Source organism: Hemicordylus capensis, chromosome 3 (assembly GCF_027244095.1).
Source record: "Hemicordylus capensis ecotype Gifberg chromosome 3, rHemCap1.1.pri, whole genome shotgun sequence".
Lineage (NCBI taxonomy): Eukaryota > Metazoa > Chordata > Lepidosauria > Squamata > Cordylidae > Hemicordylus > Hemicordylus capensis.
The window spans coordinates 113,750,928-113,778,271 of record NC_069659.1 but is presented as its reverse complement, the minus strand read 5'-3'; the positions used below and the strand labels follow the sequence as shown (position 1 = coordinate 113,778,271).

At 42.1% G+C, this 27,344-nt stretch overlaps 1 protein-coding gene across 7 annotated transcripts in view; it reads right to left on the bottom strand.

The window, feature by feature from the left end:
* Positions 1 to 27,344, bottom strand: part of SH3KBP1 (SH3 domain containing kinase binding protein 1) — a 285,503-nt gene that overhangs the window by 21,008 nt on the left and 237,151 nt on the right. For all 7 annotated transcript variants that reach the window (XM_053307972.1, XM_053307968.1, XM_053307970.1 and 4 more), the window contains 6 exons: positions 19,281 to 19,361; positions 15,689 to 15,851; positions 11,335 to 11,420; positions 3,367 to 3,476; positions 1,630 to 1,755; positions 370 to 641 (listed from right to left, as the gene is read on the bottom strand). In XM_053307972.1, the coding sequence (XP_053163947.1) occupies positions 370 to 641; positions 1,630 to 1,755; positions 3,367 to 3,476; positions 11,335 to 11,420; positions 15,689 to 15,851; positions 19,281 to 19,361 (838 nt within the window). The remainder of the gene's footprint in view (positions 1 to 369; positions 642 to 1,629; positions 1,756 to 3,366; positions 3,477 to 11,334; positions 11,421 to 15,688; positions 15,852 to 19,280; positions 19,362 to 27,344) is intronic.

The window sequence follows — 27,344 nt, the reverse complement described above, 5'->3', positions numbered from 1 at the left end:
TGCTGGTGTCTATGTTTCTTTTTAGAATGTGAGCCCTTTGGGGACAGGGATCCATCTTATTTGTTTGTTATTTCCGCCCTAAGCCATTTTTGTAAGAGTGGTACAGAAATCAAAACAACAACAGTAGTAGTAGTAAAATTCAGCCATCCAAGGTCCTTGGGAAGGACTCAATGTCTGGATAAAACAAACCAGTTAATAACACCTGTCTGACTGTGCAAATAAATAAATAAATAAATAAATAAATAAATAAATAAATAAAAAACCAGCAGGGCTGTTCTTATGTTCAGACTGACACTGTGCTTGACTAACACATGACAAGAAGTATTATACAGCATCACAACAAATCCTAAAAGGATCACTAACACTTACTTCTGCTGGTCTTTCATTGTTTCAATGATGGTTCGTAGCTCCTTAACTTGTGTTCTCAGCTCTTCCAAAGCTGCTTCACCTTGGCTGGAGTGATCAGTCTTTGGCTTTCCTTCAGTACTGAATAAAGATGGGGAATTTGACCTATGGCCTATTGTTCCTACTGAAACTGAATGAAATGCAGATGAAGATGAGGATGATAATGAAGATGGAATATTACTTCCACTTGTCAAGCCTCCTGGCTTGGTAGGCAATGAAGCTTTATTATCAGATACCTATTTAAAAAATAAACAAACATGCAAGCATTAGGATGCCAACAATGACAAGCTTCTATTTCCTAGCACTGTCCTACAGCCTCTCTGCCCATAAACCATGTTGACAGTGCTCTGGACAGATGTTTTGAACAGTTGGCAATGGAATAAACAGCACAATTTTACACTGCTTCTCAAATATGTCTCTCCAAAATGATCTTGACATCGAGCCGACATGAGCCTGCCATTAGTCATCACCCATGGAAGCACTGCTGGTCAGATTTCATTCTGAATTTGCCTTTACTGACCAGAAAGAATGTCACTAAAAATTGGGTCACTGGGGGGCCGGAATTAACAGAAAATATACCAAAGAAGGCAAGACACAAAAGATACTACTTTTTGTAATATAAAAGAAATCAAAATTAAAGTGATTTGACCGATTTATTTCATTTTTAAATGTCAAATGTATCTAATCTAATCAACGTGGTTCTGTTTGCAGCCACTGAAAAAGCATTTAAAACTGCTAGAGTCTAAAGAATGTATGGAAATAAGTGATATTTCCAAGGGGAAAAGTAGCAGCAATATGGACTTATACTTGGCATTGGAAAAGCACAGCAGATAGAAAATGAAAAGTGTGAAACTCAGATTCAAATTCCTATTTAGCTTTGACATTCTCTGGGCAAGTCACTGTGGTCTGGTTCTCACATTTGAGTTCTTGCCAACAGCTGAAAAAAGGGGCAGGCCTTTATTTCATACATGTGCCACATGCAGACAATCATGCAACTCCCCCAAACTGACATCATATTTTGATTTTTTTTTCTTTCATTCTTTTGGGGTGGTGGAAAGATTGTGGAAATCAGGTGATCACATGTCCCTACTCTGAGGTGAAATCAGATTGTGTGTCTAGTTACTACCCTACTGAACATTACATAACTGTCCTCCACTGCAATGACAGTATTATTACACTAGGGACCATCCCTCACTTTTGCTAAAACTATCCCAAATAACTTACTAGCGATATTGTAACAGTCTTTGTTTTCTTCAATGGTTCAGCTACTTTTTGTGGAAGAGAAATGCGTTCTTCCTTTTCATCTTCAGGACTTGGTGAATCAAAGAAGTCAGGACTCGAAAGTGAAGACTGTAGAAACAGAATATTTTCTTTCTATATATTTATTTATTTATTACATATATATACTGCCTCATACAAATGTATTGTGGTGGTTTAGAAATGAACAATAAAATCAGAATTAAAACCAACATTTAAAAAGTAAATAATAGTAAAAAACCACAAATTAAAACAGCAGCAACAGTAATGATAAAAACCAACTTAGAGCTGATTGATGAAATAAAAGCATCTTGAGCACTCTTTTAAAACCTGTAAGAGATGGGGAAACGCTTTACATGGCTGCTCAACTTTGGCCCTCCTGCAGATGTTAGCCTACAACTCCCATAATTCCTGGCTATTGGCCACTGTGGCTGGGGATTATGGGAGTTGTAGTCCCAAAAGAGCTGGGGAGCCTAAATAGAGCAGGCCTGCCTTACAACAACAGGGAATTCATTCCAGAGCCTCACGGCAGCTATAGAGAAGGCCTGACTATGAGTCCAGGTGATTCAGGGTCAGGCCTTGACTAGATATCTGCCTAGTATTCCAGATGTGTTCTAAAAAGGATGTTACTTGCTATTTTATTTTCAATCCATTTTCTAATATCTTTAGCATGGAATTTTTCACTACTTGTGTACACTGAACTAGTATTTTAATAAAAATTCCAAGAGGTGTATGGAGAGAGAGAGAGAAATTTGTGTTAAGTTAGGAGTTTTTGCTCCAGCATGCATTGCACTGAGCCTCATTTGCTATTTTTGTTATACATTTACCCAGTTGGGAGGATCCTTTGCAGCTCTTCATACTATGCTTAGGATTTAACCATTCTGGTGTCATCTGCAAGCTCTGCTACCTCAGAGCTCACCCTGAATACATATAATTTATAGGCAACTTATGAGCATCTTTTTTCTGAATTCCATAATGCTCACACTCTTCACCACAATAATTCCATTCCTATCTGTTACCTCCTTTTCTTCCTTCCATCTCTCTTTTGCTCTGTTTCTGTTCCCTTCCCTAATTCCTAATGATCTCACTGAGCTGTGCAGCAACTTCAGTTTCCCAACAATTTACATACTGAGGGAGTCTCAGGTGCACATGGGCCATACAGTCTGCCTGGCTGGAGCATGCTTGAAAAACTGGCACCAGTTCTATTGTGTGCCTCTGAATCCAGGAGGTAGAGGAGCAGCACAGAACACAATGGAGCAAGGATTATACCATCCCTACCTTTACTACTGTTGAGTGGCCTTTGTGTTACCACAAGGAGAACAGGTCTCATACAATAAGCCTTTGGAATTTATCTATGGAGCTATAAACAGTCAGGGTGGAGGACACGATTGATCCAGGCATTTGTTGCAAAGGCTTGCTGTAGAGTCTATATCAATTGCAGCACTCAAAGCTGCATGACAAACCCTTTGTTTAAGAAAAGATGCATGGCATGGATGATTTGCAACTAGATTCATCTTGGAGCAATACCTGCAAATATCTCTTGACTGTCCATGAAAAATCCAGGAAAAACAGAGCTCTGTTGATCTTCTGCATACGTTTCTAAATATGTGGTCAAACTGGATTATGCTCAATGTATTATTTGGATTAGTGCACAAAAGAAAGAGGTAAACAAAGAAAGTGTATAATTTCTTCAAGGATGCTTACTGATGTGAATGACTGTGATGGAGGTCTTCTGCCAGTAGCTTTTGGTCTGGTAGTTGTTGGGTGACTTAGCTTCTCAGCAACTGGTACTACGGAATCAAAGCCTTCCAAGTCTTAAAAACATGGGGGGAGGGGGGATCAGATAACAGTGAAAATTCTGAAGTTGCTTTAAATAGAAGACAAGACAATTTAAAAATGTCATTTCTATATTACATTACTAAATTCCTATAATGTTAATCTGATCTGTTTCATGCAAAAACATTAACATCAGTAACATTTTTATTCCACTCTTCCTTCAAAAGGAGCTCAGGGTGGCAAACACCCCCCTTCTGTTTTACCCTTACAACAACTGTGTGAAGTAGGTTAGATTGAGAGATGGTAACTGGCCCAAAGTCATCCACTGAACTTAACAGCTGAGTAGTGGTTTGAACTGAGTTTTTCCTAGCCCAACAACTAGGATCTAACAAATACAGAACACTGACTCCCAAGAGTGGATTAAGAATGAATGAAATTATGCCTTTTGCTGATTAGCAAGGTAATGAATCTAATCAAGCACAGATAGTGCTATTCCAGCACTGTACATAAAATGAATGACTAATCTAAAAGCACTTTCACAAGCAATAATAACCATATTTGAATTTTACACACCTGCATGTAAAACAAGATGAAAAATTCATACTGAATAGAGTACAAATTTTATTTTAAAATACTCTCTTTTGTTCTATATTTTTCATTTCAGACACCTAGCAGCAACACACTGGAATTTAAGAGTATTTGCAGTATCATTTCTGAAAATACCCTGCCTCTTAAGAGTGAAGTAAGTTAATGTGTTTACTTCACTGCCCAAGCAACCTTACACCTTTGACTCGTAATGTGTCTGCTTCTAATTCCTCCTTTAATCAAGTCCTGTAGGATTCAGTCTGTCCTGCCATAGTGAAATGTTATACATTCTGTCACTCAATATTTGGCAGAGCATGGAGTTCTAAGTTGACCCTAGTAGAGATGACGATACAATCATTTACAGAGGAAGAGCCTTCTGTTAGGCTTGTGATGCCCAACAGCCTCATAAAATTCTAAAGCTGATCAACAACTTATTTTTCTGGAAGAAATATTATGTATTTCCACCAGAAAACCTAATGCAGAATCTGATTGACTACTAAACCAATTTGCTAGTTGAGCAGCACAGAGCTAGGTGGCTTGTTTAAGGTCACAAAGTCAACCGTGACTTGATTTTGACCCACTGTCTCTTTTTTCAGCCTCTATACAACAGTAACATTTCAGTTAAAGGGATAAGCAATGATTAACTTATACTATTTTTATATTCATCCTTTCTACTGAGGAATTAAGAATTATATACAAGGCAACTTCAGTAAATTAGGTCTTTAAAAAAAATTCCATGACTGCTGCTTTTACCAATTGTTGGTTGCTGCTAGTAAACTGGAAAGAGTAACTTGGAGACAAGATGTTACTGAAGCAGTAGTATATTCATGTACATATTTGTTCATCATTCCTATTAATATATATTTTTTCATGCAGTACATAATCTTCTCTGGAAGAGTGAAATCAAGTTACATCAACAAGGACACAAGCAAGTACATGAAAGTCACACGTAGAAAAGGGTTACAGGTTCACAACCTGCTGTCAGTACATGCTGAAATCATCTGAAGGTTAAGCTTTATTTTCCCTCACTTAGTTTCTAACCTCCCTCAAAGTTATTACCTGACCTCTTCTACATAATTGACCTCTTAAAAAACACCAAGTCTGAAAATTACAAAATCTTCCATTGCTAGCATATTATAGTGACACAAAAACCATAGAGAGTTGGTCAGTAGCAGTATATTTACTGCTGCTAACCAACTCCGTATGTTTTTTGTGTCACTATAATATGCTAGCAATGGAAGACTTTGTGATTCCAACTCTGCCTTCTGCACTGAAACAGCTCAGTGGTTTTTTTTGGGGGGGGATGGGATAAAATGGTTTTTGAGGTGAGCTGGCCAAGAATGGTTCACACATCACTAAGTAGGGTTGTCTGCCCTAGGAGTTACTTGAGTGGTCCCATCCATTTACTTCCAGTACAAAGCTGGCACAGCAAAAATCTGAACAGAAAGAGAGCATTTTAAGGGCAAATGACAAAGTCTTATTTTCTGTGATCAGTTGCCATTGTAGCAATGGTGGCACAAGACTTAGGAACATAGGAAGCTGCCTTATACCAAGTCAGACCATTGGTCCATTAGCTCAGTATTGCCTACACAGACTGGAAGTGGATGCAGGCAGGAGTCTCTCTCAGCCCTATCTTGGAGATGCCAGGGAGGGAACTTGGAACCTTCTGCATGCAAGCATGCAGATGCTCTTCCCAGAGTGGCCTCATCCTCTAAAGGGAATATCTTAACAGTGCTTACATGTAGTTTTCCATTCAAATGCAAACCAGGGTAGACCCTGGTTAGCAAAGGGGACAATACATGCTTGCTACCACAAGACCAGCTCTATCCAGACATTATGCTGTACATTCACACACGTCTGTACACATGTATATACTTTAGTGTGAATGACCACATAGATTCACTTTACAAAGGAAACTAGGTACTGTTTGGAAATGTCTGGAAATTAGAGGTGTGCACGGAACCGCGGTCCAGCACTGGGTTGGGGGTTCCTTTAAGGGCGGGGGGGAGGGTGTACTTACCCCTCCCATGCACATATTTTAGTCAGCAATTGGGGCGGCAGGATACCTCCCTGCCGCCCCTTCCCCCGCTCGGCTGCAAAAGGCTTCAGCTGAGTGGGGGAAGGGGAGGCAGGGAGGTATCCTGCCGCCCCAATTGCTGACTAAAATACGTGCACCGGAGGAGGGAAAGTGGTGAGAGGGGTAAGTACATCCTCCCCCTGCCCTTAAAGGAACCCCCACCCCAGTCCGCCCGAACTCCGAACCTCCCATGTCCGGACTGGTCCGGAGGCCTGTAGAATGGCCTCTGGACCAGTCCGTGCACATCACTACTGGAAATGTATACTGTATGTGCATTGAACATACTTTGTGAATAATTATACATGTACAGATCTGTACGTGCATACACTGTATACATCTTGTACATGCATTCATTCATAACATATGAACAGGACTTATCCCTCTTCAAATTCCCTGATCAAAACCCACATCTTCTGTGAAATTTTTCAGTTCTTAGATTAATTTCTCAGTGCTTGTCCTCAGCTGAAAAGAAGCCTTAAGTATGTGTAAGTACATTTCTAGATACCAGGTGTGTAGCTAGGGAGGAGTGGGCTCATATTTGCCCCTCTCCCTGGTGGGCCCTTGTGTGCACCACCCATGCTCCCCTGCATGTGGTGTTGCATGCAGGGTGCTTGGCAACCACCTGGAAGGGCCCTCCTGAGTTCATTTCCAAGCCGACAACGAAGCCGGTTGGGTGTTTATTTACTGGTATCTTCTAGAATAAGAACCAGTTTGTTTGAAATTTTGGAAAGGGATTGCTAGTCAGTGTTGTCAATTCTGAGCCAGATGGGATCAGATGGGACCAGTTCAGTATAAGGCAGCTTCCCATTTTACAGCACTACTTGATAGTGATGGTCCTTTGCAAGATATTGTCTTTCACCCTATCCCCAAAACCAGATAGCTTCATTCTGTTTGGGAGTGGGGGTGTCTTTCAAGGTTGCCATTCAGTCACACATTATCAATACTGATGCGAAAAGTTATTTTTGCTTTTAAAACAAAGATGTAGCCCAATGTAAGAAACAGAAAATGCCAAGTAAGGAGATATAACCAAGGGTTCGCAAAAATAAGCATCTACCTTAGTTCTGAAACACATAAGCATAACTCTACGGCCATCTTAGGAAATTTTTTTCCTTAGAACACTGGCATAAGTATTAAGTGAAAATTCAGTAGCAAGAAAGGACAAGATGTTACCCTGTGCACATCTGATGTGCAATTCACCAGCAGGTTTTTATTTTAAGAGATTTAAAAATGTGCCAAAAAATATTACTGATAAATTAATATGCTGCTCTTAGATAAATTTAATATACATAGAAAATATGAATATGCAGACCATTGGTCCATTTACCTCAGTATTGTCTACACAGACTAGCAGTGGTTTCTCCAAGGTTGCAGGCAGCAATCTCTCTCAGCCCTGCTAACTGAACCAAGAGGCACCTTTCAAAGTGGTGATTCACTTATATTTATCAGGGGAGAGCAAGTGGCCCTATCCAGCTCCAGCACAGCATCTTTTCAGTGGCTGTTGTTGGTGTTTACTCTATATTTATTTTTGATGCTTTGGGGACAGGGAACCATCTTATTTATTTATTCTTTATTTTTCTATGTAAACCGCTTTGGAAACTTTGTTGAAAAGTGGTATATAATGTAAATAGTAGTAGTAGTAGTAGTAGTAGTAGTAGTAGTAGTAGTAGTAGTAGCAGCTGCCATATCTTGGAGATGCCAGGGAGGGAACTTGGAACCTGCTGTTCCCAGAGCAGCTCCATCTTCTAAGGGGAATATCTTACAGTGCTCACACATATCGTCTCCCATTCATATGCAACCAGGGCAGACCCTGCTTGGCAAAGAGGACAAGTCATGCTTGCTACCACAAGACCAGCTCTCTGTCACTATCATCACCTCTAAAGTGTGTTCAACATACATATCTAGCAACATATCTAGCAAAATTAAAATGATAGTAAGCGAGGTTATATTATTCCTATAGCTGTCTGAAAAGATGCAACTATTTTAAAATCATTACAGAGGCAGTTATCTAGTGGTCCAATGAGCAGATTAGCTTTTCGATATACAGTGGTGCACATCTGTGTGTGTGTTTTCTGTTAACTCCAAAGGACATTTCCCTCCTCAGAAAATACGAAAAACCCCTGCATGAGCAGTCCATTCTGTCAATTATATGTTATATTGGCCCAAGATGCGTGCATTTTAGTTTATGGTAAAGATGGGCTTGCACTATTTAACAATGTTTTTCATTTAACTTATAGTGATGCTCTACAAATGTATAGTGAGATTTTAGGAGGGCAACACACTTCACAATAGTGATCAATATTGTATGCATAATGGATATACGCAGACACCAATGCAATGTTTCCAGAGGCATTGTACTAACACTTATAAACATCTCAGTCCACTGAACCACTGCTTGTGTAATAGCAAAGAAACAATAGAATGTCAAGAGAATGATACAAGACATGCTGCTCATTCTCAGGTAAAATAATGACAGGACAGACAGAAGGTGGAGAACAGCCTTACCATCATCAAGTGAAGAAGAATTACCCATGGTAAAGGGATGTAAATGGGGAAAGCTTGAAGAAATGTGAGTGGAAAGGAAAAGAAAGGCATCACTAGAAATGCAGAAAAAAGAAAAGAAAAAAGGTATGAGGAGGAAAGGGAAAAGATTTCTAAACACACACTTAACAATAAGACTAACATACTTTCTTTTAAGAAGCGAGGTGGGAGGCACAGATAGACATAGGAAAATAAAAGTCTTGTGTGTCAATACACACACAAAAAAACACACACATATAAAATCAAATGTAGTCACCATTAACTGATTAAGTAATCTGACCCTATTAGATATAAATACTCCAGGTCTTCATGCCAAGAAAATTACATCAAACCAATATATTCTCCTGGGAGCCATAATCACACACAAATGCTGCCACAACTTTGCAGTCGCATAAGAGGGCCAATAGAGTCAGTAATGTCAGTCGGTCACAGTAACTCCAGATGGGAATAAGGCTCATCTCTTTCCATTTGACACGATGTGAAATCCTACTCATCCATGCTGATTGCAACTTACAGCCAGCATATTACTAACATTGCTCCCTTTCCTCCCTAAGGGGATATTTCCAGAACGTTGTGCTAGCTTTTTCTTTTACAAAACAAAACTTGCCAACTATTTCTGAATCATATTGTGCTCAAATCAATCTACGAAGACTGTAGAGGGAGCCCATTCTCTTGCAGATAAAACCATGTAAGATGCTAAGACAGTATTGAGAATATTTCTCACCTCACATGCATTTCAGTTTAATTCCCACTGCCCTCAATCTGCCCTCAGTCTATTTGTAGATATACATAAATCTATTTATGTTCTCCATCATTTTCACTAACAACAATCTAATATCAAGGGGGGGGGATCAATTCACTATTTATTTCCTTCCTATTTAAATAATTAACCCATTAAATATATCTAAAACTGTCGCTTTCTAGTATGTGAAGCACACTGGACAATGCTTTAATTTTTCAGTGTATATTTAATTCTATATCTCAATATATGGCTATTTATTTCCTTTTTTTAAAAAAATGACCATCAAGAGGCTTATGAAAATGCAAATAGACTATGAACACTCATGCTCTATAAATTGCTATGGACTTATTTCAAATTAGGAAATTGTGACTTGCCATTACAAATGGCATACTGTTGTGACATTTATGCTTGCAAAAATATAAATCCTATACTTTGATTTAATTAATTCCCTTAAACAAAATGAAAATACTAGAGATTAACCATACAGTTGCATGATAGTGTTTTTTATGTTGTTTCATTTGTTCTTGGCTTTTTAAATATTCAAAAAGGAGATTCTGTTCCAAATTCCCTAGCTGATCCCTTATCGGTATCATGGTTAGAGTTGTTCACTGCTAAGAGGAAGCATACAGCAGTTCTGATTATGTGCAAATTCTAAGAAGCTATTTTTTAAAGCTGTAGGACATGAATTTATAAAATTAGTTATATAACTAATGAAGAGGCCATCAAAAGCAGCACACACACACTGCATCCTGGTGAAGCTCATCACTAGAAATTATAAATGTGTCGATTTAAAAGTTCATGCAGATTTTTGTAATTTGTTTATCACTATAGCTACCTTACTTTGCTATTTACAAGTTTGGCTGAAAAAGCTTTGTTTTATAAATTGAACCATTCCTTCAATATTAGAGACACAGCAGGAAAAAACACAGCAGGAAAAAACAAATGCAAGAAACAGAAGCAAAAATTGGAACAAAAATATAGGACTTTAACATACTGCTGATTCTAAACATGTTTTCATGTTTACTTCCTATGTTTACTCGGCATTAAGTCCTACTGAGTTCAATGAGATTTAACTTCCAGGTGAGTATGCTCAGGATTGTAAGCTAATGATTAAAAGTTTGGTTTTAGAAGTTAGTATAACAGTTGCAAATAAATGCAAGGCTGCCAACTCTGGAGAGAAGCAAGATTAATTATAGCAGCATAACATTATCAATATGTGTTCTGTGAAGAAACCACAACATAAAAATAACAGTGCATGCTAGCAATGAAATTCTGTAATGCTTACAATTTAGGATACAAAGACTCTGACTCCTACATGTCTGCTGCAGCACAGTTGTTTCTGAACTGAGTGACTGAAGCAGATGACATTGGAATATTTCCATCAGCAAATGACACTATCCTTGGGTTTGCTTACAGATATGTGACCACAGCAAGAACACCTCACTTTTTAATGGTCAGGACTCCTCTACCCCATCAACTCAGAACATATATCTTATGGACTGCAAATTTACAAAGCAGGGGTGGTGGGAAACCAAATTTTATTTTTAATCCTTTCAAGTTTGGTTACATAGCATTTCAGGTTTAAGTTCAGGAAGTCTGATACATTCTTTTTAGCTACCCCAGAGATCTAGAACTCCTTTTAAAAAGAGCAGCAACTATTTCAAGTAATACTTTTTAAAAAATTAGTTTTTTAAAATCTAAATGATCTGCAATCACAATAAACAAAACTTCAAAGATGTAAAATATTTTGAACCTGATTGTTTCTACTTTAAAGGAACATTTAAAAAAATAATATGCAATAAATGTACTGTATTTATTAATTTAAAATGTTAAAACATTGTATGGCTATATAAGCAAACATGAATGCATATGTAGAAGCTTGATGAAATTAACTCATTGACATCTAAACAAGGTAACTTCATAGGTCAGGTATAAAAAAAACACCTCATCTTACCAACATCATTGGTTCTTTCTGTAGAATCCTTTTCTAAGGTGCCGGACAGTGTACATCCTACTAGGTCAACTTTTGGAATATCACTCCTGCAGTCAGAAACAAAAGGGGAGGCATTTATATGAATTGTCTGTTACAGTAAATGCTTAGTTTGAATCTAACAAACACGAGGAAAGAAGTTTTCCTCTCCTAGGTCACAGCACGCTGTCAGAGGGAGCCATCTCCTGTAAACCGACATGCTGCCTGGATTAACCTTATCTTGTTTCTCTTTAACACCTGTCAAAGGGGCCTATTTTAGACACACTAGTGTCCTAAACAATTTCTCAGATGTTAACAGTATCTTGAGATGAAGAAAATAAAAAGGACACTCTTTTGATCAGCAATTTTAAAAATAATTTATGCCTGCAAATCACCAGAATGTGAAGACTCCATTAACTGATAACCTGATGAAGTGTCAAGCTGTGATAATGGGGCTAAGCCCTCCCCAATTCTGCTGCTAGCCACAGCTTCTCCAGGATGAGTGACTCACTTTGACTCATTAGTTAATGGCTTTTTACAACAATTTTACATGGAGATGTATTACATTTAAGTGGTGTCATCATGGATGAGCACCAAAAGGTATATGGATGTTCTGAAAAGTAAAGATCATCATGGTATAGCTTATTGTATATCTGCTTTCTTTCCAAAACATCAAGCACTTGAAAATATTAGCTTATGGTGACTGCTGTATATATATGCCCTGATTTTTATTAAGAGAATGCTTTAAAGTTGCCTGGTGTCCTTCCATCTCCTTCACTGAGTAAGTTTTATTCTAAGCTGTAGATATAATATTGAACTTTGGTATCACAGCTCCAACCAGAGATGTGGAGGTGTTTCTTACACCAGGAAGCTATTCATTTTTTTCTTGGGTGAGATTTTAAAAAGTTCTTTTGTTTCTGGTATGATGAAGAAATGACGTGATAGTGAGGCACTTGTGCTTCCTGGCTTTCCCACATCTATTCCATCTAAAGCCACATTTAGACAGGCTGCTCTGCCTCTCCCGTGTGTAACTCTACTTTGCAGTGAAGATGGTTAGTGTCAGGAGACAGAGCACCCAATTATTTCCACAGCAATCAGATCTGGAGTCAATCATTTGCAAACTCTATAGCACCCACAAGGCAAACACAGTTTACTTTCATTGCTGCCAGATAACCACAACCACTTCCTGACACTGGCTGACACCGGGACTAACTTTCCGTTGACACATCAGAGTTTTCTTGCATGAAGAGTGATTTTTGGTGATCTCCCCTTCCCACTGCAGCCACCTGTGGCTCACAAAACAATCTCCCTGAAGGTTGCAGGACCCTCAGATACATAATTTCAGGAGTGCCAACATCATCACCCCCCTGCCTTACACTGCAGAAAACCCTGTATTGGTGGAGGGTTAGTTTGCATGTCAGGCACTGACATCCTGGAGTGCTTCAGGCCTAGCAGCTGTAACTTTTGAAAATTAAGCAATTATCAATCTCTCTCTTCTTGATTGATTGATTGATTGATTAAGTGCAGTCAAGTCGGTGTCGACTCTTAGCAACCACATAGATTCTCTTCAGGATTATCTGTCTTCAACTTGGCCTTTAATGTCTCTCAGTGGTACATTCATTGCTGTTGAAATAGAGTCCATCCACCTTGCTGCTGGTTGTCCTCTTCTCTTTTGTTCAACTTTCCCCAGCATTATGGACTTCTCAAGGCAGCTGGATGTTCGCATAATGTGTCTGACGTATGATAGTTTGAGCCTGGTCATTTGTGCTTCGAGTGAAGATTCTGGATTGATTTATTCTATGATCCATTTGTTTGTTTTCCTGGCTGTCCATGGTATCCTCAAGTCTTCTCCAGCACCAAAGTTCAAAAGTGTCAATGCTTTTTCTATCTTGCATCTTCAAAGTCAAGCTTTTGCATCCATAGAGTGTCACGGGGAAAACCATTGTCCAAACAATTCTTATCTTTGTAGGTATATACGTGCCACAGCATCTAAATATCCTTTCTAAGGCCTTCATTGCAATCCTATCAAGTGCTAGTCTGTGGCGTATTTCTTGACTGCTGGATCCTTTACAGTTGACGGTCGATCCTAAAAGGCAGAAGCTATCCACCACGTCAGTGTCTTCATTGCCAATTGCCCACCCCCTATTCCCCACAGTGTCTTGCTACTGAAGGAAAAAGGACGCCATTTCCACTACCACTTAATTTCATGGCTGATTTTTTAAAAAATCAAGCACCTCTGCTAACCTGGCTACCACAAATCCTTACATTAAGGCTGAACTCTAAATCTTTAAAAAATTTTTAAAAATAAGTTAACTTTGGTTCAAAACTGTTGGTTACAGGGGATGAAAGTTTTCCCTAAACCATTCTCTTTGTCTTATTTTGCTGCTGCCACCTGTTTCAGGATTCTGTCAGCAGCGATGCCTCCTGCAGGTCCACCAATACTACAAGGACTGCCACTACTGGTAAGGGAGGGCTTTTGCCTCTTTTCATCCCCACCCCCACCTTAAATTGCCAAAATAGCCCCACTTTGCTACCTACAAATGTTGGTGGTAGAAGAATGGGGGGCATTTTGACTCTACAACTTTCCCCGCAAACTATCAGTGCCACTGGTTCACAATGGGTGTTTGGACTATGCTTTTCCAGCCCGTATGATTAAAAAGGCGACATGTCAAGAGGACACCCATCTTGGGGTCTTTTAAGTTCAAGTCCTGACTAGTTTAAACTAGTTGGGCTGGGTGGGTGAGTAGAATGGTGATCTGGATGAACTGCTTTCCACCTCCGCCCCATAAAGGAGTACATTTTCAGGTTGTTTGCAAAAACTGTCAGGTTTTGGGTGCACTCTTGGTTGAATCCCCTTTTAATTGTGTGGGCCAGATAACTCCATCCAAACTGTCCCACTCTGTGTCACTTTAGAGTCCAGTGATGACAGACCTTTTCTTGCAGCTTCTGAATCTGGGAAGACCCACTACTCATATGCAGTAAAAGTGCCTCAAACAGGCCTCTAAGACATAGTGGCTGCCTTCTTTACAAGAGTAAGTCTTATTGAAATTTAGTAGAGCTTTCGAGTAACTCCTGAATTGTACAACTGAGTAAGAACATAACATAAGAACAGCCCTGTTGGATCAGGCCCAATGCCCATCTAGTGCAGCATCCTGTTTCACACAGTAGCCCACCAGATGCTGCTGGAAGCCGCAGGCAGGAGTTGAAGGGATGCCCTCTCTCCTGCTGTTACTCCCTTGCAACTGGTATTCAGAGGCATCCTGCCTTTGAGGCTGGAGGTGGCCTATAGCCCTCCAACTAGTAGCTGATGCTAGACCTCTCCTCCATGAAGTTATCCAAACCCCTCTTAAAGCCATCCAGGTTCTTGGCTGTCACCACATCTTGTGGCAGAGAATTCCACAAGTTGATTATGCATTGTGTGAAAAAGTACTTCCATTTGTTGCTCCTAGATTTCCTGGCAATCAATTTCATGGGATGACCCCTGGTTCTAGTGTTATATAAGAGGGAGAAGAATAATTTAGACAGGATGTCAGTCAGTAAAACTAATTCTTTGTGTGTGGAGCAACACTGATGAAATCAGAAGTGGTCCACAACTCTTTCCTAAAACTTGGCAAGGAGGCTTATAGAAGCCACAAAACTTGAAACATGTGTTGGGGGAGGAATGAATGTGCTCTTGTTGCTAAGGCAACAGGGATGATACTTCCTGTCAAGCTGCTTACTGACTGTAGTAACACAGGGCATGTAGGCCTAGTTATCTTGGGAATTGACACGTTCTCCACCCATCCACCCAGCTTTCCTGCATAATTGGTGAATATATTTGTCCCCTTCACAGCACTCTGTGAAACACTTCTGGGCATTGACAGGGAGGCACTTTCCCCAGAAAATCCACCCCTCCACCCACCAATTTTGGTTCAGCCCTAAAAATGGCTGTTATTCAATATTGTTGAAGTTAATACAAAGTTTAATCTACAGCCTTTTTGTCTGATCAAGGAAGACCATCATCATCAAACTACTTCACAAAATGGATCAGTATTATTTTATTATGCCACATGTAGAAAAAAGTAACTAGTACCACTACCGGATTGGAAACCAACCTTACAACTACTTCAAAACAGATTTCAAAATAGTAATATAAATAATATTCGATTTCATTTCAGGATTTCTACTATGTCACATTTTTAAGGCTGGAGTTCTACATATAGATATACTTCACAGGAAATTAAGTAAATTCAGCGGTGTATACAGAATTGTAGCACAATATAGGTATGTCCATCACCCATCAAGTTCTCTTACAGAGCTAATCAATCATCATTTCAGCTAGCAATGGAAGAAACAATACCTTGTATGGGTCATAGGCACAACTGGTCTTTCTGGTCTTCTTGGAGGCAATGTACCAGGTCTGTTCATAGAGTTTGTTTTGGGTGGTCGAGGTTTCTTCGGTGGTATAGCAGGAACAGAAGGCTTCTGTAAATCTAACAGTTTTTGTTCTCTCTCTGGTCTTTCTTTAAATCCATTTCCCACAAAAAGAATAAATACATTTTTAAGCAGACCTTTCTGACAGTACGGAAGCTACAATACTGGCAAAACGCAATTGCAGACCAATCTGGCATTGTTGTTATTATGGCAGAAATAATATGCTCATATTTTATTTACTGTGTGTGCACCTGTGCTTCCCCCACCCCCCACAAGGGCACGCGCACACACACACACACACACACACACACACACACACACACACACACACCATAATCAATTTAAGTGTTCTTATACTTTGCATGACTTTTATAAAGCACAAATACAGGAGAACCCCATTATTCACAGGAGTTCTGTTATGCGGAGGGAGGGGGCGGATAGTGAATCCACAATGATGGAGCATTAGTGCTAGGGGAATCAGGGAATTAGGTTCCTGGATTGTCCAAAATGCCGAATCTACCAAAAATCAGTTGCCCTGCCCCAAATCAGTCCCAAATGTTCCCTACCACGCTCCAGTGTCACCCACAGTGCCATAAATTGGCCCAAAATCATGGGTTTTGCCCCCATTTTTAGTAAATGCCAGAAAATGGCTCCCAAACAAAAATTAGTGGCCAGAAATGACCTTTGAGGTCATTTCCTGCTACCTTGACCTGCGAATATGTGGGTTTTACCCTTTTTACTGTCCCCCACCCACATATACCAAGGTCAGGTACTAATTACCCGACAGCAGATACACATAACCGCAAGTGCTGGATCCACAATTAACGAGGTCCTCCTGTAATCACTTAAGCTCAATAGTAGAACTAAAATCCATATACAAACATTCCTCTAGATCAGGGGTTCCCAACTTGTGGTAGTTCAGCTATTGCTCCTGCTCTAGACCACAGTTTCATCATCTTTGTTCTCTATAGCTGTAAATCTAAAAGGTAGCACACCTGCATCCTTAAATCAATGAGGTAACTCTTTGACAGCAATGAGATTTCTACAGAACTAAGTGATATGACAATCACCAAGTAATTTTCTTCAAACTACAATAAAACTTTCGATAAAATATAGGCATTCTTAATGTTCCACTTAAAATCACAAATAGTTTAATGTTTACCTAATGCTTTGCAAACAAGGGAGAATCAGTTGCCCATCTACTTGCCATGAGCCTCCCTGAACTTTCTCCCCCCTGCCACCCCAGTAGCCTTCTCCAACTCCTAGAAGATATGGAGAGCCAGGAGGAAATGGCAACTCCTGTTAGAGACAAGTAGTTTCACTGGCACCATGCTAATGGTGGCTTTTCTGTTTAAGTCAGTGTGGATTGGCTTAAACAGGACTCTGTAAAGGAAGCTGCCAATGCATCAATTTTGTTTTCCCTTTCCTTCAAGCGGGAGATAGAGTTACAATTACCCATGCATGCAAATGTGTGCTATCAATTTGAAGCACATCTCCTTTTTGTCAAAATAGCTGTGCATGGGAGAGGGGACCATGGGATGTTGGGTGGTTCACACTTTCCGAACACCCTTTCTGTTAGGGCATGGAAAAAGAGTGAACCTCCCCACATGCCCTGGTCCTGATAAGATCCACCCTCCATCCCCATTAGCCTTGCCAACTGTCCCAGACATCCCGTAATTGATGAGATTTTCAATGAGACACCATGAATCCACTCTAATATGCTATCATAGAATCCACACTCAATACCTCAGAAACAAGAGAACCCTGTACCCCATGGGTTAGAAACCCATGGGGGTGGTTGGCACCCTATGTGCACTATACCACCACTCGCTCTGGGCCACCCCAGCACCCCCCAAGTGCACTTATGGGGCTGCTGAAAGCTCCATTATAACTTATTATGAGGAAAAACCTTAAAGATGCGTAAACTTCAACAATTAACCAAAAATCAGCCCTCTGCCCAAATCCTTTGAAAAAATTCAGGTAGCTTCCTTGCCCACCCTAGGAACTACCACCCACCACACTCCACTCTACGACACCCCTTTGCCCCCGACGTGAAGTTATACATTTGCTGACACCTCCATGCTTCTTTATGGAGAAAAACCTTAAAGATGCGTAAACTTCAAAAATCACTTAAAAATCACCCCTTTGCCCAATTCCTTTCAAATAATTCTGATAGCTTCCTTCCCCACCCTAGGAACAACCACCCACCACACTCCACTCTACGACACCCCTTTCCCCCCGACGTGAAGCTATACATTTGCTGCAATCCTAATTATTCTCTATGAGGAATTCAAAAATACTTTAACAATTCACCAATAATCAGAGGAGTGTCCAATTGCCTTGGGATTTTTTGGGTGGTAGGCACCCCTGTCTTTCTACCACCCACCCCACTTTTGTGCCCATAGGTGCTCCACAATAGGGGATATGGACTGGTTCGGGTCCCATTATACTCTATGAGAAAAATAATATAAAATATTTCAAATATTCATAAAAAATCATAGGGGTGTCTGATTGCTTCAGGGTTTGCATGGTTGTTGGCACCCATGGGTGCTCCACAATAAGGAATAATGGCCTGGTTCGAGCCCCATTATATCCTATGAGAAAAAAGAATTTTCAAAAATTCATAAAAAATCGTATGAGTGTCCGATTGCTTTGGGGTTTGGGTGACAGGTACCCCTGGGTGCCAGCTACCATCCTACCAACTTTCAGGTGTCCGAACTGATCCAAACCATTCTGAACCAGTTCGGATCCGAACTGAACCAGGGGGTGGTTCGGACAAAACCAAAACCAAACCACCCCCTCCTGGTTCGGACCCGGTTCAGATCTGAACCGAACTGGGCAAACCGGTTTTGTGCACATCCCTAGGAAATTCTGACTCTTCTCAGGCAGGCAGTTAGGGGTGTAGCTATAATTGAGCCGATGGCTTCAAAGAACCTGGGCCTTCGAGCTCCATTCCTTCCTATTTTCTTCATTCTCTTTCTCACTCTGAGGGACTGCCAGGCAGAGGGGCAAACACGGCCCCCTCTCCCCTAGCTATGACCCCTGCAGGCAATTATTTGTAAGCCTACTTCAAAGTTCCCATAAACACAAAGTGTCCCATACACACATTTCAGTTACTGTTACAACAGTCATACAGTAAATATAATTATTATATAATATTGCAGATGGGGAAAAGGAAGAATGAGGTTGAAAGAAGGTGGTTTGACTAAGACCACCACAAGTTGATGGCTGAAGATTAAAACTAGGGAAAACACTACAGTAGCATTGTATTGGCAGCAGTATGAAAAATATACTACAGAATTTATGAATGACTGAGATGGAACTTCCCTTACTCCTGTCCCAGAAACTATCCAGAATTCACAGCAGGATCTCTACCAAATATCTTTACTATTCCATTTCTCTCAGGTTAATATGAACAAAAAGGTATGAATAGAAAAATACACATATTTGATCTCTTTGCTAAAAGGTCAGAAAACATGGGCCCAAATACTGTTTTTAATGAGAAGTACACTTCCTACCTTTCTCTTCTGTTCGATGAGGAAGACATTCTGGTCTTTCAGGCGGTACCTTTTTGACGTCATGCTTTCTATCTGTGGTGGCTGTCAAAATATTGCAATTTAATTATTGAGGGGCAAGATTAGAGTATTTTAAAAGCTCTCTCCATCCCCACCCCTCTGTTTTTATTTTCCATTGAAGGACCAGCAGCCCTTAGATGTGGAAGACTGAGCTGAATAGGGTCTGCATGAAGCTGCCACTATGCTGCATAGTCTGGTGTTCATGTGCTCTCCTAAGAGACAACTGCTGTTCACTAGGGGAAGCAAGACAAAATACAAGGCTGTAAATAACAGATACAGTATGTTCTCTTGCTTTTTTTTAGTAAATAAAACTACGGTCGACCACCTTCTTGGTCTAGTCTGCCATTTCTAGAAACAGACATTAGTGAATCTCATAATGTAATCAAAGGATGCATCTCAAAATACTAATGGCTTTAATTTTAATTGTGAATATCTCCAGCAAATAACCATTGTTAGTGCTCTTATTTAAGAACTACTAGATGGCAAAGGTGTATTATTGCTACTGACGTTTATTGTTGAATGATATATTGTTGCTACCGGGCTACCAAGATTTATCACTGAATGAATGGTAAACTTCCATTCAGTCATTAAAAATCAAAGCTATTTTATTTTCAAAAAAGGTAGACATGCACTAATAAAATAAAAAATAATAATTACAGCAAACTGATCTATATTCCATGGATTAATTAAGAAGCAGAACAACCCTTCCTCGACTAATGTAATTTGCTAAAATGCAACATTTCCCTTTCTCACCCAACTCAACTAATACTTGGCTAGCATGATCTCCCTCAAAAATTCTCAGTCATCAGCATCCCCAAAACTTCTAGAGTAGTTATGACTGTGACAAAATGGGGGTGTTTGTCTGTATTTGGGTTTGTGAAATAGTTTAAAGTTATATTGGAGGTTCTGTATTGAAGGTAATAGAAGCAACAAAAGCACAATGGTAACTGGGCAGTGGGGATTCCATATGCAGACTTCATGAGAGAACTGTCTGTGGCAATTAAGGTCAGTTAAAGTCAGGGTGGTTCTGTTAACGGTTGGAAGATGTGCTGTACTGTAACTCTGCGAAAGAAAGAGAAGTGTTATTTTATGTTCACACAAAAATAAAATCTTGGTGGTTTATCCTGAGTGGCTTTATTATCTGTTAATTTCCACGTGAGGACAGAAGGATTGTGGTGACAAGGTGGCAGAGCAGCACCCTGAGATGCTTGAGGGTTCAAGGGGAGAACTGAAATTTACCTTATGTTGTGGCAGCGGTGGATTAATGTCTCAAAATCTCAAGATGAAATGTCACACATGATGGCCATAGTGGATGCAATGTAATTGACAGATAAATAAGGCAAGGATTTGATATATTAGGGAACTTGGTCAACTGAAGCCTAAGTTTGAGTGGCCTCTGTAGAGTCATGGTAGCAAGGCTAGCACACATGAATAAGGCTGAGCTTATTGGACTGTCAGGCCATAGTACTCTCAAGTGAGGGCCTAGACATCATTGGACTGAGAAATGAATTGCAAAGGCTCCAATGGTGAAGGAGCCCACTGTATAAGTGGGCATTGTTCCCTCTAAGGCGTGCGCATGTGTGCGCGCTCACGCGGTTTTTTATGTCCGCTCAGTTAATTTTTGATCCCACTCAGGTTGAATCAGGAAGTCCCCATTCTGAATGCACATGTGCACACACTGCCTTGATACTGCCGCTAAGAACAAAACTCATTCTGCACACAGATGAAAAAAATTAGAGAGAACTCTGTATGTGGGATGTGGTCAGCCAGGACCAGAGTATATACATGAGCTGAAAGAGCAGAACTGGTTGAGAGAGATGGAAGAGGAGAGGCTGAGGACAGAAAAGTGCAGTGCCAGTTGGAGGAGTAGTGGATGAAACATGAGAGGGAGATATTACAGTTCAAGTTGTAGCAGCCAGCAAAGATCACTCCTAAAGTTTTTTCTCTTTTTGCTCCTGGAGAGGACCCCCTGGGTGTTTTTGTCCAACTTTGAAGGAGCAGTGGAGAAGTGGGGTTTACCTGAAGAAGATTATTTCCAGCTTGGTCAAAGAAGACTTGCCTTGGGGGTGGGGGAGCTGTTACATATGTTGAATACGAGAAGGCTGTATATAGGAGGTTTAGATTGGGGCCTGACTTTTTTCAGGAAGAGGTTTAGAATCCTGAAACCTGAACAGGAAAAATCTTATGTGCTGGTTCAGAGCAAACTTGATGGATTTATTGAATAAATGGGTTGAAGGAGCTAAAGCCGATGGCTGGGAAATGTTGGTTAGTTTGGTGTGCCGAGACCAATTTTCAGATTCCCAAGAAAATTAAGTTATGCATTAAAGCCAGGAACCCAAGGGATTTTTTCCAAGCAGCTGCCTGGCAGATCAATGTGTGTTAAATAGGGTGGGCATTATTGCAGAGAATTCCTGTGTTAGAAGAAATAAATCAGTCTGTGATAAGAGTCAGTAATAAGAGTCAGTGATGAAAGTCTTCTTCAAAGATGGGAATAGGTGCCAGAGTTTTACCTGAGTCGGGGGGACCAATGGGGTGAACACAGTCTTAGCGAGGGAGAAAACCTGTTACAGTTGTGGGGAAATGGGACACCTTAGAGCCAGCTGTCCCAGGATACAAGATACAGTTATAGTCAAACCAGTAAATAAAGCTTCCCTAGTACAGGAGAATAAAATTGACATTGAAAAAAAGAGGGTGTATACATGTTTAGTAAGGTTAGTCAATGATCAGGTGGCCCAAGCAGAGTTACAAGAGCTTGTTTGGATAGAAGAAGCACATAGTTTTGGATTCTTGGATACTATGATGTCACCTATAAGGGCTAATTTAGTGTCTCCTCAGGTCATGGGTGCAGGAAAAACCATGTGGATTAAGGGATTAAGAGGATCACCATTTGAAGTATCAGTAGCATGTTTTCCTATAGTGTGAAGAGAGGGGAAGAGATGAGGAGCTACTTGTACCTATTTTTCTGGGGAGGGAAGTATTGGAAGCATATGCTCAGATTTATGTGGTTAACTCAAAGACAAAGTGTTCAAGCGACAACTTTTCATCAGGACAGGGGTTTGACAAATGACCAGACAGAGGGTAAGGTTGTGCACAAACTGGTTCAGAGACCCTTTTTTGGGCCTCTGAACTGGTTCGAATATTTGGTGGTTCAGCTGGTTTGAAGTGGGGGGTATCTTTTAAGGATGGGAGAGGTTGCTCTTAACCCCCACCTGCATTTCCCCTGCCGGTGCTGCCTTTAAAACGGTCCGGAGGGGAGGCAGTGTACCGCCTTGCTGCCCTGGTGCCTCATTGGGCCGAAGTGACTGGAAGTGCCTGGTGTGCGTTCGCACATCATGCATGTGTGCACACACAATGTGCGCACATGTACTGGGCATTTCTGGTCACAGGAGGCACCAGGGTGGCAAGGAGATATGCTGCCACCCTGCTGAACTGTTTAAAAAGGTAGCACTGGTAGGGAAAATTTATTTATTTAAATGCAGCAGGAGGAGTAGGAGCACCCTCCCCGTCCTTAAAGATATCCCCCCCCACCTTCGAACCAGCAGGTGCCATTTCCATGCACACCACTAACAGAGGGTCAGAGGCAACAGGCCCAAGGGCTTGGGGGCAAGAAGAAGAGAACAGCTTGGGTGGGGCACTGACTGGGTTGTTTTTGCCTCTGCCCCACCTTTCCTCCAGGTGTGTTGGATGTCCTCTGGGCTGCTGCTGCTGGGGCTCTGCTGCTATATAGGGCAGGCTGGCCCAAGGGCGCGAGCCAAAGGGTGAGAGCACAAAGGGCTCTCGTTCTTGTGGCTCTCAACCATGGGGCGAGCTGCTGGGGGCCGGGAAGACCTCCCTTCCTGCTACCAAGAAGTCAGCAAGAGACTGCATGAATATGGATTTGGTTTTTATTAAGCTAAGGAGCTGTGGTGGGTTAGTCTGGGGAGATGTGTCTGGGAGAGCACAAAAGCAGGGATGGAGTGGGGGCAGCAATATCACAGGTAGCAGGCAGAGGGAGGTATGGCGGTGGGAGTTGGGCAGGCAGTTACAGGGGGAAACAGTCCAGGCAACTGAGGCCTGTTCCTTTTTCCAGCTCTTCTCCCAACCCTCTGACCCCAGGGAGCTCTGAGAACACTCCCTCGAGGATTAGGGTGCTGCTGCTGAATGCCAGGTCAGTCAATGCAAAAACCTCTCTCATCCATGATTTGATTGTGGATGAGCATGCTGACCTGGTATGTGTGACGGAGACCTGGTTGGATGAGTTGGGTGGGGTTGGTCTCTCTCAGCTCTGTCCTTCAGGTTTCCAGATCGTGCAAAAGCCCCGCTTCGAGGGTCAGGGAGGGGGCTTTGCAGTCATCTACCAAGAGATCCTCCTCGTTTCCAGGTGCCCGGTCAGGAATTCTCAGAATTTCAAGTGTTTGTCCTTGAGGGTGGGCCTCCGAGATAGACTGGGGATTCCGCTGGTGTACTGACCACCACACTGCACTTCAGTCTTCCTACCTGAGCTGGCGGGGGTGGTCTTGGAGGTGGCCTTGGGTTCCCCCAAGCTTATTGTTTTGGGGAATTTCAATGTCCACGCTGAGGCCCCCCTAGTGGGTGTGGCTCAGGATTTCATGGCCTCCATGGCAACCATGGGCCTGTCTCAGTTGGTATCAGGCCCTACCCACGTGGTGGGACATATTCTGGATCTGGTTTTTGCCGACCGGGAAATAAATGATCTGGAGGTGGGGGAATTTGAGACATCTCCCTTGTCATGGACAGATCATCATCTGGTGGGGTTTAGTCTGACTGCTCCGTCTGCCCTCTGCAGGGGTGGTGGGCCGATTAGGATGGTCCGCCCCCGGAGACTTATGGATCCGCTTGGATTCCAGATGGCCTTCGGGGAGTTTCCAGTGTCCAGAGCTGGTGACCCTGTCGAGGCCCTGGTTGATCTCTGGAATGGAGAGACGGCCCGGGCAGTTGACACGGTTGCTCCTAAACGCCCTCTCCAGCTTGGTGGAGCCCGATCTGCTCCTTGGTTTTCCTTGGCGCTTAGGACGATGAAGCAACTCGGGTGACAGCTGGAACGACGCTGGAGGAAGAGTCATGAAGAATCCGACCGAACACGGGCTAGAACCCATTTTAGGGACTACGCTGTGGCAGTGGGGGAGGTGAAGAAATGTTTTTTCTCCGCCTCCATTGCATCTGCTCAGTGCAGACAAACAGAGCTGTTTCGTGTGGTAAAAACATTGCTCCACACATCCCCCCAGGTAATGGGGGAGGAATAATCTACAGCTCACTGTGATCGGTTTGCCTGCCACTTTGCAGATAAAGTCGCTCGCATCCGTGCTGACCTGGACTCCAGAGTTTTGGCAGTTCCGGCAGATGTGCCTTTGGTACCATCTACTCCTGTTGTGTTGAATTCTTTTCAGTTGGTGCAGCCTGAGGATATGGACAAGATCCTGTGCAGTGTGCGAGCGACATCGTGCACTCTTGACCCTTGCCCTTCATGGCTAATAAAAGCTGCCAGGGAGGGGACAGGCAGATGGTTGGAGGTGATCATTAATGCTTCATTAAGGGAGAGCAGGATGCCATCGTGCCTCAAGGAGGTGGTGGTAAGACCACTATTAAAAAAGCCCTCCCTTGATCCCTCCAACCTAGACAACTATAGACCGGTCTCTTACCTGCCCTTTTTGGGCAAGGTGATAGAGCGTGTGGTGGCATCCCAGCTGCAGAGGGTCTTGGATGATACAGATTAGCTGGACCCTTTTCAATCTGGCTTCTGCTCTGGATATGGGACTGAGACTGCCTTGGTCGCTCTAGTGGATGACCTATGCCAGGAACTGGACAGAGGGAGTGCATCCCTGTTGGTTCTGCTGGACCTCTTGGTGGCGTCCAATACCATCAACCATGGTATCCTTCTGGGCCACCTCTCAAGTATGGGAATCGGAGGTACTAAGCTGCAGTGGTTCCGGTCCTTTCTCGAGGGAAGGGTCCAGAAGGTGGTGCTGGGGGACGAATGCTCGGCACTGTGGCCATTGGCCTGTGGGGTGTCACAGGGTTCGGTCTTGTCCCCCATGCTGTTTAACATCTACATGAAGCCCCTGGGAGAGGTCATCCGGGGACTTGGACTGAGTTGTCAGCAATATGCGGATGACACTCAGCTCTATCTCTCCTTGTCATCTGATCCTAGGGAGGCGATGGAGGTCCTGAAGTGGGGGCTGGAGGCCATGATGGGTTGGATGTGGGCTAATAAACTGAAATTGAATCCGGACAAGATGGAGGTACTGTTGGTCAGTAGGAGAGCCAATCGGGATGAGGAGATTTTACCGGTTCTGGATGGGGTTGCACTCCCCTTGAAGGAGCAAGTACGCAGCTTGGGGATATTACTGGACCTGGCTCTGCTTTTGGAAGCTCAGGTGGAGGCGGTGGCCAGGAGTGCCTTTGCACGACTTCAGCTAGTGCGCCAGCTGCGTCCCTTTCTTGACAAGGCAGATCTAGCCACAGTTACCCATGCCTTAGTCACATCACGGCTGGATTACTTTAACACGCTCTACGTGGGGCTGCCCTTGAAGAATATCTGGAAACTGCAGCTAGTGCAAAACGGGGCAGCTAGGATTTTATCTGAAGCTGCCCAATGGGAGCACATCACACCCATTCTGAAAGTGTTGCACTGGCTGCCAGTTCGTTTCGGGTCCAATTCAAGGTGCTAGTTTTGACCTTTAAAGCCCTTAATGGTTTGGGCCCGGGGTACCTGAGGGACCGCCTGCTCGCAAGGGTTGCTGCCTGCTTGACGAGGACATCTGAGGGGGCTCTGTTCCGGGTGCTGACAATGAGGGAGGCCCGGCTGTCATGCACTCGGGATAGGGCCTTCTCTGTTGCTGCCCCCAGACTTTGGAATGCTCTCCCAGTGGCCATTCGCTCCTCTGACTCCATCACAGCTTTTAGAAAGCTTGTTAAATCTTGGCTTTTTATCCAGACTTTTACATAATTTTTTTTATTGCTGCTTCTATGTGTTTTTACCTGTGTATCGTTTTTATGCTTGTATTTTATAGATTTTAAATTTGGTTTGTTTTTATACTTTTAGCTTAATACTTTTATTGTCATTTTATTGTACGTTTTTTAACTTTTGTAAACCGCCTGTGATTGTTTTTAATGAAAGGCGGTATATAAATGCAACAATAAATAAATAAATAAATAAATAGATAGATAGATAGAGTAATGAGTTAAATGAGGGATGACACAGGGTGGAGAACCTGCAGAAATTGAGTTAGGAACATCCTATCAGTCTGGGATTTCCAAAACTCGCATTTTGGGTGGTATTTGTTTTATTTATTTGTTATTTCTCTGTGTAAACTGCCCTAAGCCATTTTTGGAAGGGCTGCCCTAAGCCATTTTTGGAAGGTATAGAAATCGAACTCCCCTAAGCCATTTTTGGAAGGTATAGAAATCGAATAATAATAATAATAATAATAATAATAATAATAATAATAATAATAATAATAATATGCTAAATAAATACAGGGGGATACTATGGAGCAGGTGTAGGCAATGTGTGGCTCTCCAGATGTTGCTGACCTATAACACCCATCATCCCCAGCTGTAAAAAAATATGGCTGGGCATGATGAGAGTTCTTGAGAGCCACACTTTGCCTACCACTGCTATAGAAGATAATAATGCTGAGAGCGAGGATGGGAATCCGGTAGAGGACTTAAAGAGCAGTGTATGGGCAAACAATGATGAATTCAGGTTCATCACTGAGAGAGAGAGAGAGAGAGACAGAGACAGAGAGACAGAGAGAGAGAGAGGTTCGTCACTGAGGAGAGCTGGTCTTGTGGTAGCAAGCATGACTTACCCCTTAGCTAAGCAGAGTCTGCCCTGGTTGCATATGAATGGGAGACTGCATGTGTGAGCACTGTAAGATATTCCACTCAGGGATGGAGCTACTCTGGGAAGAGCAGAAGGTTCCAAGTTCCCTCCCTGGCATCTCCAAGATAGGACTGAGAGAGATTCCTGCCTGCAACCTTGGAGAAGCTGCTGTCAGTCTGTGT